The sequence below is a fragment of the Carcharhinus amblyrhynchos genome, chromosome 11 (assembly GCF_965287045.1).
Source record: "Carcharhinus amblyrhynchos chromosome 11, sCarAmb.v2.hapA, whole genome shotgun sequence".
Lineage (NCBI taxonomy): Eukaryota > Metazoa > Chordata > Chondrichthyes > Carcharhiniformes > Carcharhinidae > Carcharhinus > Carcharhinus amblyrhynchos.
Genome location: NC_137334.1, coordinates 45,371,579 through 45,385,561, shown reverse-complemented (window position 1 = coordinate 45,385,561; position 13,983 = coordinate 45,371,579). Strand labels below are relative to the sequence as shown.

The window sequence follows — 13,983 nt, the reverse complement described above, 5'->3', positions numbered from 1 at the left end:
ATAAACGGAAAGCAAGTGATCCCAGTAGAGGAGTGGCATCACAGTTTGATAATCAACAAATTAGAGTCCCACTAAGGAAGAATGCAGATTAGTGGAGTGACCAAATAATTCACAGATCCACTCCAATGCGGAAGAATACAAAGTAATCTATTCTGGGAGAAATAGTGAACATATTACCTTAAATGATAATATTTTTAAAAATAGGAGGAACAGATATTGTTTTTAGTTACACTAAAACAGTATAATCACTATGATCATTAAAAATCCTCCTGACACTGTCAGATGGTTACATAAAGTCAACTAGTTCACTAATGTTCTTTAAAGAAGGAAACCTGCCATCTTTACCTGTTCTGGCAAACAGGTAACTTCAGTTCCACAGCAATGTCCTTAATTACACTGTAAAAGTTCAAGACTCTTAACAGCCCTGTAAAAGTAGCCTAGGAAGTCAATAGGTTGTATCAAATTATTCAGCAATTCAAAGAGATAGCCTACCACTACCTTCTCACGGCAACTGAGGACAGGCAATAAATGTTGGGCTTGCCAGTAACACCCACATCTCCGAAATCAATAATATAGAAAAGCTACATTTGTTTCTAAAGGTGTAGGTAGAAAAACTTAAAAACAGACTGATTTTAAGGTTACTATCAGGATAATTGAATACAACAGCAAAAATGTTACGTAATTTAATGCAAGGTATTAATTAGATCACAACAGGGTACTGTGCAGAGTTCTGGGCATCCCACTGTAGGAATATATTCGAAGTATAGAAACGATCAGTGCAAATTTATTGGAATGAAAAGTCATAGTTAAGAATAATTAAAGTTACTACATTATTTTTTTCTATCATTTTCCTTCTTGGGTAAATGGATCAATAAAATGCAATTCTGTTTTAGAAAAAAATCTCCAAAGCACTTTTGTTCTTGTATTACCCATGGCACATAAAAGTATCATATCACAAACATATATTTTAGCACCCATATTTAGTGTAAGAGAGCAGCAGCTTGATTTGAGATCTGTTTTGTTCTTGTCTGCCACAGAACAAGAATTGGAAAAAATGCAGTTTTTAAAAATTTCTCTGTTACATTGTTCAGTGCTATTCTATACCACAAGTATCAAGTTGGAGGCAATGTGGGCTGTATGGTGTTTCATACGATGTGTAATTGTTGTAACTATTGGAAACTGAAGCATGTGTTGCAGGTATCCCACTTAAATATCTATGAATATTTATATTGCATCTTGTCAGTGTTATACGAAATGACGCAATGGCAAGATCTATCACAAAGCATCCCATATGAATAGTTTTTTAATTATACCCTATCAAGGTTCTACTGAACTTTAAGAGGTGCTTCATGTGCATGTTGTTGTATCTTTTTCTGAAGGTTTCCAAAGAGGTTGCACAGAAGCGCTAGGTTTCCCTCAAGGTTGCACAGAAGTCTACACTTGTGCTAGCAGATTTGGATTTTAATGGTGACCAACATATTGCACAGGAAAGACTGACAGCAGAGTCTTTTTTCTAGAACAGATGGGAAAGTGAACAAACACATTGAATGCCAATATGTTTCATTTGATAGTCTATAAAACTGGCATGTGTAAGTTTTGTAAATAATAGCAGATTGTCATTTAGCTTAATTGTGACATTTGAGACATTTGTTCATTTTCAAGCTTAGTGATAGTTCCATAAACAAACTGATTTTTTTCTCTCTTTTTCTGACTTTAGTTTTTTGGGGACACCTAATTTTCCCAGACCTCAAAACGTGCAAGAATCTATGGCCAGATTTCCACCACGGCCAAGAGGTTGTCCGCAATAGACACTACAAACTTTATTTCATAGAGCTTTATTTTATCTCACTTCTTCAAAGCTCCTGAGTCTGCCCGTAGAGGGTACTAGGTGGGATAACATGGTAGGTTTAAAGAGAAAAAGGTTGAGTGGGTTGGTATAAGTTGGCATAGGGGCTGTAAAGGACCATAGGGAGTTGGTGGAGGCGTATGGAAGTTATGTGGTGACGGGGTTGGGTGGAAGCGTTAAGGTATTGGTTTTCATGTCAGGGACATGGAGAATGTGCTGGGAGGGAGTGAGGGGAGTAGGAATGTATCCTACTTCAATCTTTATTTTTAAACTTTAGACACATTGCTGGAGCCCTGAGAAAAGTCTCCAGCCAGCCCGTTTCCACACCCAGCATCCTCCTCGGTTCTAACCCAGCCCTCCTCAGCTCCAAACTGAAAATCTGGCAGCTGGAGGCCTTTTGTAAAGGCCGGGTTTATGGTACTGGGAATCCTCTCATCACCACGCACATGACCCGGGAACAAAAATCTGGTCGTAAGTTAATATATTTAATAAAGTACAAATTTTAAGCCATTACTGCGAAGAAAGATTTTATGCAAGTGAGACTTTTCCCGACTTTGTTGGAATGAGGTATCAAAGAGCTTTTTAAAAAAAATTATACTGAAAGAGTTATACTGAAAAAATTTCTGCTAGTTAATGAATTAGTAACAATGAAACTTAAGACTGATGATTATTGCTAGAAGAATGAAGGAAGAAATTTGGAGAATTATTTGGGATTGATCTACCAATAACATCACATGTTACAACTATCATGTGGTATCCATCACATGTGGATAATTCAACATTACCTTTACAAATATCTATATTATATATCAAAGCTACTGCTTGACCATTCACTCTAATTGACAACGAAGACTGCATCATGTGCCACAAGGTATAGAAATGGCAAAGGTTGCAAGATAATGGACTGTCAAAGTAGAATGATCTTCTCAAATGTCTCCAAATATGCTTTCATCCGGCTTTCTTCAAATAGAGATATGCAACTTTCCTGGAGTGCATCTTTGAAATTTATAGGACTGTACAATTTCTCAGCTCATAATGATTCAATGAACATGTAATAATTTATACATATTATCCGTTCTCATAGCTTACTCACCTAAGGCTTCCACATCTTTCAGTGGATCAACCCCAGAGGAGAGAATGAAGAAGATCGGAGATGCTGGACCACTTTCCCTAAATGATTTAGCAAATTCTAATTGACGTCCCTCAACGTACTTTGTTCCAAGTTTCTCTTCCACAAACTTTCTGTAAAAACATACATCGTAAGCTACTTGTAAATGTCGATGGTGGAGAGCCCAGAACCAGAGGTCATAGTCTGAGGATTTGGGGCAGACCATTTATGATGGAGATGAGGAGACATTTCTTCACCCAACGAGTGGTGAGCCTGTATCCTACTTCTATCTTTATTTTTAAACTTTAGATACAATGCTGGAGGCCTGAGAAAAGTCTCCAACCAGTCCGCTTCCACACCCAGTACCCTCCTCAGTTTTTCCTGGGTCACCTATCTCAACTTCTAAACCAGCCCTCCTCATCCACAAACTGAAAATCTGGCAGCTGAGCAGCCTTTTTAATAGGCTGGGTTCATGGCGCTGGGAATTCTCTCATCTCCACGCACATGACCCAGGAATAAAAATCTGGTCCCAAGTTAATAAATTTAATGAAGTACAATTGGAACTATTTTAAACCATTACTGTGAAGATTTTATGCATGTGGAATTCATGACCACAGGAAGTAACTGATGCCAAAATACTGAATGTATTCAAGAGGTAGCTAGATATAGCACTTGGGGCAAATGGGGTCAAAGGTTATGGGGAGATAGCAGGATAATTGAGTTGGACGATCAGCCATGATCGTGATGAATGGCGGAACAGGCTTGAAGGGCCAAACGGGCTCCTTGTGCTCCTACCTTCTTTGTTTCTATGTATGTTTCGATGTCTTGAATTCCTGAGTGACAGGATACAAACAAAAAATCACATTGCTTACAAAGAGAGAAATGGAAGAAATACTGTAAGTTTTATTCACTGAAATTCAAACACGATGTTAAAAATATTGCTGCGATATGCAAAAAAATCTTGGGACTGTTATCTACAGCTTAGCTGTTAAATCTATTAATATTCTTCTTAGCAAAGTGTCATTTCTAACTGTATGCCATATAGTTTAATTTTCAGTTAAATTTAACCTTTTTACTGCCCTACAAAGTAGCAGTGAAGCAGCTATAACTGAAAGGATATACATTTCATGTAGTTCTATATGAAATGTATATCAGGACTAGAGGGCACAGCCTCAAGATAAGGGGGGGAGGTGGTGGTGGTGCTACAGTTTAGATCAGAGTTGAGGAGGAACTTCTTCACTCAAAGGGTGGTGAATCTCTGGAACTCTCTGCTCGTTGATGTAGTGGAAGCTACCTTGCTAAATATATTTAAGTCATGGGTAGATAGGTTTTTGATAGACAAGGGAATTAAGGGTTATGGGGAGAAAGCGGGAAAGTGGAACTGAGCCACTTCAGATCAGCCATGATCTTATTGAATGGCGGGGCAGGGTCGAAGGGTTAGATGGCCTACTCCTGCTCCTATTTCTTATGTTCTTATGTTCTGCAATTTACTAAACTTACTAACATTTGTTGCTATAGAAACAGAAAACGTTGGAAAAACTCAACAGGTCTAGCAGCATTAATGGAGGGAGAAACAAAGTTAACGGTTGGAATTCTCCCATCTAGTACTAAGTCCTGTGGCGGGGGTGGGAACGTGGGAGTGTTTCCCATTGCGGAGGAAACCATGCCATATCTTTCAGCCCTGACCTCATTAATTATGTGTGCAGTAAATTAGCGCCAGATTCCATGGTGGAGCAGGCATGATGGTGTGAATCCTGCCAACATAGGTGAATGCCATATTGAATAGGCACCCAACATCACTGATCCACTGTCGAGGAAAGAAGGAGGGCCTCCTGAAAAGGAAACTGGACCACCAGAAATGCTCTGAGGCTAGAAGTTGGACAGTCAGTCTGGAAGATTCATCTGCAGATGCTTCCCTCATCCACTGCTGAGGTGCTCTAGGGTCCAGGGTTGCTTGCAGCCTCCATTTTGAAGTCCGGAAGCAAGCCATGAAATGTTCAGGTAAGTCTAGAATAGTACAGGCCACGTGGTTCCAGATGTGTTTTGGACCTGTATGTTTTCCCACTGGTGTCATGGAGAATTGGGATGGGTTGAAGTTTCCATCTGAGTCTTCATATGCATCCTATGAGCAGGATGCAAACTAGTTTCACACTGGCTACAGGTGGGTTTCCCAATGCGCTATGGTGGGTACCAGTGAAAGATCTCGTGGGAAATTCACACCGACCTGAAACCAATTTTTGGACTTCCTGTCAAATCTCTCCCCCTACACCAATGAATTCAGCAGGAGAATTCTGTCCAATGCTTTGAGTCTGTATGATTTCTTCACAGTCTTCCTTCTATCAAATCATTATGGATTCAAAACATTTTCTCAAAGAATTTCTAAGGGCCCGATTTTACCATTTGGAGTTTAAGGGCCATATCTGGGCATAATACAGAGCTAAGCCCAGAATCCTCTTTGAAGTGCGCCCATACGCTTTTTGCAACTCCAGTCCGATCTGCGCTCTGGGCGGCACTTAGTGCTGCCGGAACGATCGGAGCTCTGAACTGCGCACGCGCAGTTCGAAAAAGATTTGAAAAAGTGCGCCTGGGTCAGGAAAGAAAAACAAAGCGGAGAGAGCGTCTCTCTGACAGAGAGCATCCTCGGGGAGGGGGTGGGGTCAGATCATCCTCTTGGGCAGGGAGGGTTCAGAGCATCCTCTGGGGAGGGGGTGGGGGGACGGGTCAGAGCATCCTCTGGGGGGATGGGGGGCAGGAGGAGGAGGCAAACCAGAGCATCCTCTGTCGAGGGGGCCAGGAGGGGGAGGCAGATCAGAGCATCCTTGGGGGGGGGGGGGGGGGGGGCGGCAGGTTGGGTGACAGGGCTGATTGTTGTCTGGTGGTGGTGGTGGTGGTGGGGGAGGCCCAATCACTCACTGATGGGGGAGGGGGTGGGGACAGATGGATCTCTGGTGGGGGGGGGGGGGCAGGGGGGTCCGCTGCCACTCTGCGGATGACCCCTTCTCCCCACTGGAGGAACGAATCCCTCTGCCCCATTGTGACAGTGTGTCAATTCTCACCAACTAAATGAATGCATGCTTCAATGAGCCTAAGCCCTGACACTTATGAATAAATTCAGTGACTCAATTTTTAAATGGCATCTACTGTATATTTCTCATGTCTTATATATATTAAAGCAATAGGAAACCAGGAGGAGGGATTTGTTCCTCCAGTGGGGAGGAGGGGTCACTCGCAGAGTAGCAGTGGACCGCCCTGCCCCCCCACCAGAGATCCATCCACGCTCCCCACCAGTCAGCGATCGGGCCTCCCCCCCCCACCAGACAATGATCAGCCCTCTCGCCCCCCCGTCCCCAACCCCGAAGATTTTCTGTCCTGCCTCCTCCACCCCCCCAGAGGATGCTGTCTCCCACCTCCTCCTCCTGCCCACCCCCCGCCAGAGAATGCTCTGTCCCGCCGCCTCCTCCTCCTTCACCCCCCCCCCCCCCAGAGGATGCTCTGTCCCACCTCCTCCTCCTTCACCACCCCCCCCCCAAAGGATGCTCTGTCCTGCCTCCTCCTCCCCCACAGAGGGTGTTCTGACCCGCCTCCTCCGCACCCCTAGAGGATGCTTTGTCTCACCTCCTCCTCACACCTCCCCAGAGGATGCTCTGTCCGCCGCCTCCTCCTCCTTCACCCCCCCCCGCAGAGAATGCTCTGTCCACCTCCTCCTCCTCCTCCCCCCCACCAAGAGGATGATCTGTCCTGCCTCCACCCCCCCCCACCCAGAAGATGCTTTGACCCGCCTCCTCTCCTCCCCCCGACCCTCTCAGAGGATAATCTGGGTCAGAGAGCCGTTGCAGGCTCTGAAACCGCTTTGGAGGTTCCCCTGCAAAATAAAAATTGGCTTTGGATTTTTATTTTGCAGATTGCTTACAGCCGGATCCAGAAAGGACCAGAAGAAGGTAAAGTGGGATCTGATAGGAGAGTTGGATGCGTGGTTTATTAAGGACCAGATCCGCGTCTAAATCGGATGTCGGTAAAGCTGCGATCTGCTTGGATTCAGGTGCAGATCGCGTTAAAGGCCTGATGCCCGAATTTATTGCGATTTCGCACCCAATTTTTGGTAAAATCGGGCCCTAAGTGTCAAATGGGTGAGAAAACATGAGGACCGAAATGCAAGTCTCACTGGAGGGGTGAAAACTCAGCTCGCCTATGAAGCTGGCTGCTGAGCTCTAAGGGACTCTGTACACTTCCAACACACGCCCACACTCCCACATCCCTGCCCACCATTCACCACTCTGACCGATTGCTACCCCACCCCTACAATTTCTGTCACCCCCCCTCCCCCAATCACCATTCCCCACCCCGGCCGATTGTCAACCCCCACCCATTCAATTGCCATTCCCCATCGATCAAGAACCCCCTCTGCAGAGCTCCCCCTCCCCTTCCCTCCCGATGGAGTTCCCCCTCTTGGCTGTCCCATCAGGCTCCAGCCTCGCCAGCCTGCATCCCCTCAAGACCTGCCCCCTTGGCACTGCTGCGATGCCAGACTGGCAATGCTAGGGTGCCAGTGCAGGGTGCCCCCAATCACCCAGGTGGCTTCAATGGCCTCTGGTCCCACCTGTGAAGCCACCAGGTCTGGTCCCCATTGGTGGGAACCATCTGTGATCCTTGCTGGTAAAGACCTTGACAAGCGAGGGATCTAAAGTATGTGAGCCCAGATGATAGCATTCAGGACTCGTTAATGACACCCTTGAGAGGATGGGATAAAATAAACTTCTATAAAATAAAGTTTGAAGTGTCTATTGCCCACTCCAAGCTCCCACACTTATCTGGAATGAAGCAAGTCCTCACAATGCCAACAACAATCTATTGTTGCTGTAGTTTGGCAGCACCTTGATCAAATATCTTCATAAATATCCAACACATTTGACCAGAGATGAATCAGGCCTCATTAGTCCTCATTATAATGTATAAAGCTACATAAGTATGACTGACTTCTATTGAATTTGCCTGCAATATTGTGAAATGTGTATGACAGCATTTAAATGTATGAAAACTTATCCTAATAACATCTAAACTGTCGTATAAAATTAAGTTACAAAAATGAATTATTCTGTGTTGTGATCTTTCTTGGAACACTTCAGTGTAGCAGGCATTGTGTCTGAGACCAGGATCACAGTGGGTACCATGGGCTGAATTTTTGCCTTGTTGTGGAAGCATGTTTCATTTTGAGAAAAGTCAAACTTAGGGTTTTTTTTTGGAGGAAATCAGTATAATTTTTGCATGCCCTTTTGGTAGGTCCGGAATGTTGCATGTGCAAAATGCACACATGCTCTTGCTGATGTCAACTCCCCCAGTCAGGCAATTTTGGACAGCGATTGAGGGTGCACTTTGTAAGTTGTGACATGGCCTGACCCACATTTCACAATCTGAAGACACAAATTTAGCTCCAGAGATTTGATGTCCCCGCTTGAGTGCAAAGCCACCTCCTAGTGGTGTGGTCTTTTGGATGGGATGTTAAAGTGGGGTTCTATCTATCTCTTTAGGTGGATGTAAAATATGCCATGACATTATCTGTGGAACAGCACTGTTCTATCTCAGTGCCCTGGCCAAAATTTAACTCTCAACCAAGACCATGGGTTAATGACAACTTTGACTTCGCTTCAAAAGTAATTAATTAACTATGAAACTCCATAAGGCACCCTGGATGCAAATGGTGCTACAGAATCTGAAAGAAAGAACTTGCATCTATAATTCATAGCAGTAAGATTACATTACCTGATTGCATATGTCATGCGATCTGGACGTAAAGCACGCATCATAATAAGCTTCTGTAGGGAACTTTTATTTTTCCATTCTTGAGGAAACTTCTCTTTTTCTGGACATTCCGATTCAACAACTTTTTTCCAACGTTTGGCTGAGCCATCAATATCTCTATCTAACCCACGAAATTCATCCATGAAGCTCATTGTCTAAGGGGAGTATAAAGGTGAATTGTGTTTTAAATTTATACGTATTTTATTATATTTTGTTTTGTTCCAATAAAAGACAAAGCTCAAGAGTTGTTTGATCTTTTAGAACCTAAACTCATTTTCTAATGTCTTTATTAAAGGAAATAAATACTTAATAGGCTTCAAAAACAATTAGTCCAAGCCATGAGTTCCACTCACAGGCAACAGGCAAGGAAAGTCACAGAATGTAGAATATAATGTAGTAGCCCTAACTTCAACCTGTGTCTTCAAGTACAGCAATTTTAAATGAAAGAAAGAATTAGATTTAAATATTATGGGTGGAATTTTGTGAGACTTTTTTTCCAAGTGTCTAGCTAGCACAAAAATGAGAGAGTTCCTGATCCGATTTTTAGGTGAGTTTTCATGCCGGATCTAATGCACCCAGTCTTTGTAAATATGGGCTAGATCATTTCTAGCCACTAGAGGCACTGGGCAAGGTTTAATTTGCCAGATAGCCTGCAGCTCAGATTGGAGCCACAAACTGCGCATGAGCAGAAAAAGCTAAAAAAAAACACCCCTGGGCCAGAAACAGCTTCCCCCTCTCCCCCATAGACATCACAGAAAGCCCCCAACATTACTGACTCCCTTAACCCCCCTTGCACATGTTCCCCTCATCATCCCTTGGCCCCGATGGCTGACTGACATGACTCTCTCTTTCCCCTCCCCCAATTATCACAGTGGCACAAATTCCACACCCCCACTCTCTATTAGCATACCGTGCAAGTGCTAATTTGGCTTCCCCTCCATGGTAACAAAGCAAACTGCACTGAACTCGCTAGAATGCTCTAACAGGCACGTGACTCGCTAAACTGCCTGCAGTTGACCTGCCCGAACAAGGAAGAGCGTCATAAAATCCCTAAGGATGGACAAACAGGCAGGCAGTGCAGGAAGAAATGGCCCCCTGGACAGCTCCCGATTTTTTAATGCTGATCTGGCCAAGTTGTTGAAGGTGGTGGAGGCAAGACTCCACCCCACCCCCGCCCCCCATCCCAGGGGAAGGGATGGAAATGCAGCCTGAGAGGCAGTGGCAGTACGCGTTGGTGCCAGGGCACTGGCCAGGAGAACCAGGAAGCAGTGCCACAAAAAACTGAATGACCTAATCTGGACAGCAAGGGTGAGTGTTAAACCTCATCCAGCATCTTCCCCCTAAATGACCCCTAGATCCACCCCCCATCCCCAGTACCTCCCACCCAACAGTATCACAACCCTTACTCTCCGAGGGCCATCCCCTGATACCCTCCAGTACTCATTTTGCATGGCTCCTTCCTGCCCCAGAAGAGATGAATGCCCATAATAGCTGGGAGAGGGCAAAGACAGGGGGTGGTGTGCTCAAGGTTTGGGTCCTCAACCCCTTTGAGGAGTGGGCACTGGACCTTGTGGGAGAGGAGGGGATGCAGACCATTAATGACAGCTTGCTCAGGCTACTGCATTGAAGTGAGCACCTGCCAATCCTCCACTAGTTGGAGTTATCTCAAGTACGTTGCATGCAGCCCAGATTCCTCTCCCTGCCTTGAACTTAAACTTGTGTTCTGTGTTACAGGAAGGGACCCTGACACGCCTGGGACATCTGGCATTGTGGTCCCCACTGCCGCTCCCATCCATTTTGCCCGACAGCTCAGAGGGAGCTGAAGAAGGGACCTCCGAGGCCAGCACCAGTTTTGTGTCCTTCCACCTCGCAATTCAACATCCTAGAGCCTCACATCTGTGGGCCAAGTTAGTAGCGAGGCAACTGAGTCACTCTCTGGTGCACATGCCACATCTGATTGTACATTGGTTGGAGGAGGGAATGTCTGAGGACTCAGCTGGCCCCATGCTACATGCTAGGCCTTTGCGATCTTACTCAGCTGCTAGGGATGCAGCAACAGAGCCAGGAAATGCAAGAAAGGCTGACAGCAACACTGGACCAACTGCGAGGCTGTTGGGAGGAGTCCCAAAGATTTCAGGCAGACTGGCTATTGCCTGTCTTGCAGGGTTCCCAGGTCAGCTCTACAAGGGTGGTATCAGTGATGGAAAGCATGGGACAGGAAATCCTCACCATGAGTGGCAGGGTCTAAATGATAATCATAGCAGGCTACGGCAGAGTTCCAGAGGGCTGTGTCTGAGTCACGGCAGGACACAGCTGAAGACCACACTAATCTTCTTGAGTTTCTGCGGCTCACAGCTGAGAAGCTCAAGAGCTTGCAGGAGGTCCAGTAGAACAGTGCTGAGACACAGCAGGCTATGGCTGCAGCCCTTGAGAATGTGGCCTACTCACAGATGGTCATGGTTGAGGAGCTGCAGAGCATGTCCCAGTCTCAGAGGGCACTTGCTGCTGCCTTTGACAGATGGCCCCAACTCAGAGAGTCATCGCAGAGCGCTCGGCTACCATGTCAAGCACACAGCGGTCAACTTAGCAACTTCCTTGTTAGTGTGGAGGTTAGTATCCCTGTCTGTCACATGGGAAATTGGGGTTCAAATCCCCAACAGAGAGCTGCCAAATTCCATGACAGCACAGCGGCAATCTGTTTTGATTTAATTTCTGCGTTGGCTGCCGATTCCAGCTGGAACACATCAAGATTACATTCGCAAGGGCGCAGAGCAGGCACCACTTTAATCCAGCCAGTAGTCATCACTTCTGCCTGGTATGGAGGGCATTAGCTATGAGGAGAGATTGGTGAAATTTGATTCGTTCTCACACTGGAGGTCGAGGGCCGACCTGATAGAAGTCTACAAGATTATGAGGGGCATGCACAGAGTGGATAGTCAGAATATTTTTCCCAGAGTGGAAGAATCAATTACTGGGGGGCACAGGTTTAAGGTGGGAGGGACAAGGTTTAAAGGAGATGCATGGGGCAAGTTTTTTTTTTACACAGACGGTGGTGGGTCGCTCCTGGGGGGAGGTAGTGAAGCAGATATGACAGTGACTTTTAAGGGCTCTTGACAAATAATGAATAGGATGGGAATAGAGGGATATGGACCCTGGAAGAGTAAGGGGTTTTAGTTCAGTTGGACAGCATGGTCGGTGCAGGTTTGGAGAGCCGAAGGGCCTGTTAAATCATAAGACCATAAGACATAGGAGCAGAATTAGGCCACTTGGCCCTTTAAGTCTGCTCTGCTATTCAATCATGGCTGATATTTTTCTCATCCCCATAACTCCTGATTCCCTTATTAATCAAGAACCTATCTATCTCTGTCTTAAAGACACTCAATGGCCTCCACAGCCTTCTGCAGTAAAGCGTTCCGCATATTCACCACTCTCTGGCTGAAGAAATTCCTCCTCATCTCTGTTTTAAAGGATCGTCACTTTAGCCTGAGGTTGTGCCCTCTGGTTCTAGTTTTTCCTTCTAGTGGAATCATTCTCTCCATGTCCACTCTATCCAGGCCTCACAGTATCCTGTAAGTTTCAAGAAGATCTCCCCTCATCCTTCTAAACTCTAACAAGTACAGACCCAGAATCTTCAACCATTCTTCATACGACAAGCTCTTCATTCCAGGGATCATTTTGTGAACCTCTTCTGGACCCTTTCTGAGCCCAGCACATCCTTCCTTAGATATGGGGCCCAAAACTGCTCACAATACTACAAATGGGGTCTGACCAGAGCCTAGTACAACCTCAGAACTACATCCCTACTCTTTTATTCTAGCCCTCTTGACATGAATGCTAACATTGCATTTGCCTTAACTCCTAAGTCCCTTTGTGTTTCTGATTTCCTAAGCATTTTCCCATTTAGAAAATAGCCTTTGCCTCCATTCCTCCTTCCAAAGTACATAACCTCACACAATTCCACATTGTATCCCATCTGCCACTTCTTTGACCATTCTCCTAACCTATCCAAGTTCTTCTGCAGCCCACCCTGCTTCCTCAATACTACCTGTCCCTCTACATATCTTTGTATCATCTGCAAACTTAGTAACAGTGCCTTCAGTTCCTTCTCCAAATCATTAATGTATATTGTGGTCCCAGCACCAACACCTGAGGCACACCACTAGTCACCGATTGCCATCCTGAAAAAATCTTTATCCCCACTCTTCATCTTCTGCCAGTCAGCCAATCCTCTATCCATGCCAGGATCTTACCCATAACACCATGGACACTGAACTTAGTTAACAGTCTCCTATGCAGCATGTGTCAAAGGCCTTCTAGACATCTAAATAAATGTTCCTGTGCTGTAATTTTCTTTGTTCTTTGCCCTCCAGGACTGGCAGGGCCAGGTGATACAAGAGCTTCTGGAGCTCACTGCAGAAGCACCACTGTCCTATGGAGTGACCCAGAGGCCCACAGGAACTCCAAGGGAGGAGAAAGGCCATGAACCCCTGCTGGAGCCTTCCACCCAGGAGACTGCAGCTGTGACTACACTTTCTGACTCCCCCCATTTAGACACCAGTGCATCTCAGGGCAGGGAGATGAAGAGGGTGTCGTGGATATGTCCCTACACCTGGAAGCCGGTCAGGGCCCTCAAGGTCCAGGCTATCAAAGGGACGATCGCCGAGGGCATCATAGGCCAGGGAAGGCAGCTGGCTGCCTCCACCTCCAATGTACATCCTGAGGAGATACCGAAACATGGTAGGTCATGTAAAGTTAAGAAATTGTAGCGGCACTAAGATGGCATGGGTGAATGTATCTTTTTTGGCATCTTTAAACTCAGGGACAAAGTAAAAGGGGGGGAACCACCCAAAGTTAAATATGCCAAAGTTTAAAGGAAACTTAAAACATCAAATCAAAATAGGATTAAAAGGGTCAATAATACCCCCCAGTCCCCGCAGGGTCCAACAGGCACAGAAGGCCTCAATGGTTCCCATAGAGTCCGCATGCCTGGCCATGAATGTAGCCGTGGTAGCAGGACTGACAGTCAGGTTGGACAACCCCTTTGGCTGCCCACTGTCTGGTACTCTTTAAGCCCAGGAACAGGTTCACAGGGAGGTCCTCCACACTGAGTGCCTGTAATTGAGGAGCATAAGACTGAAGTGCAAACAAAACATCAATAAAAGGTTTTTGAGGTAACAAAAAAGGGAGTGCAGCCTAAAACAGTGAATATAAATGTGGTTGTCAGACTCCACAA

General features: G+C 45.6%; 1 protein-coding gene across 1 annotated transcript in view; it reads right to left on the bottom strand.

Moving 5' to 3' along the window:
• dnah9l (dynein, axonemal, heavy polypeptide 9 like) overlaps positions 1 to 13,983 on the bottom strand; it is a 443,144-nt gene that overhangs the window by 47,164 nt on the left and 381,997 nt on the right. The window contains exons 70-71 of the mRNA XM_080198977.1: positions 8,712 to 8,905; positions 2,940 to 3,088 (exon numbers count right to left, since the gene is read on the bottom strand). Of these exons, the coding sequence (XP_080055103.1) occupies positions 2,940 to 3,088; positions 8,712 to 8,905 (343 nt within the window). The remainder of the gene's footprint in view (positions 1 to 2,939; positions 3,089 to 8,711; positions 8,906 to 13,983) is intronic.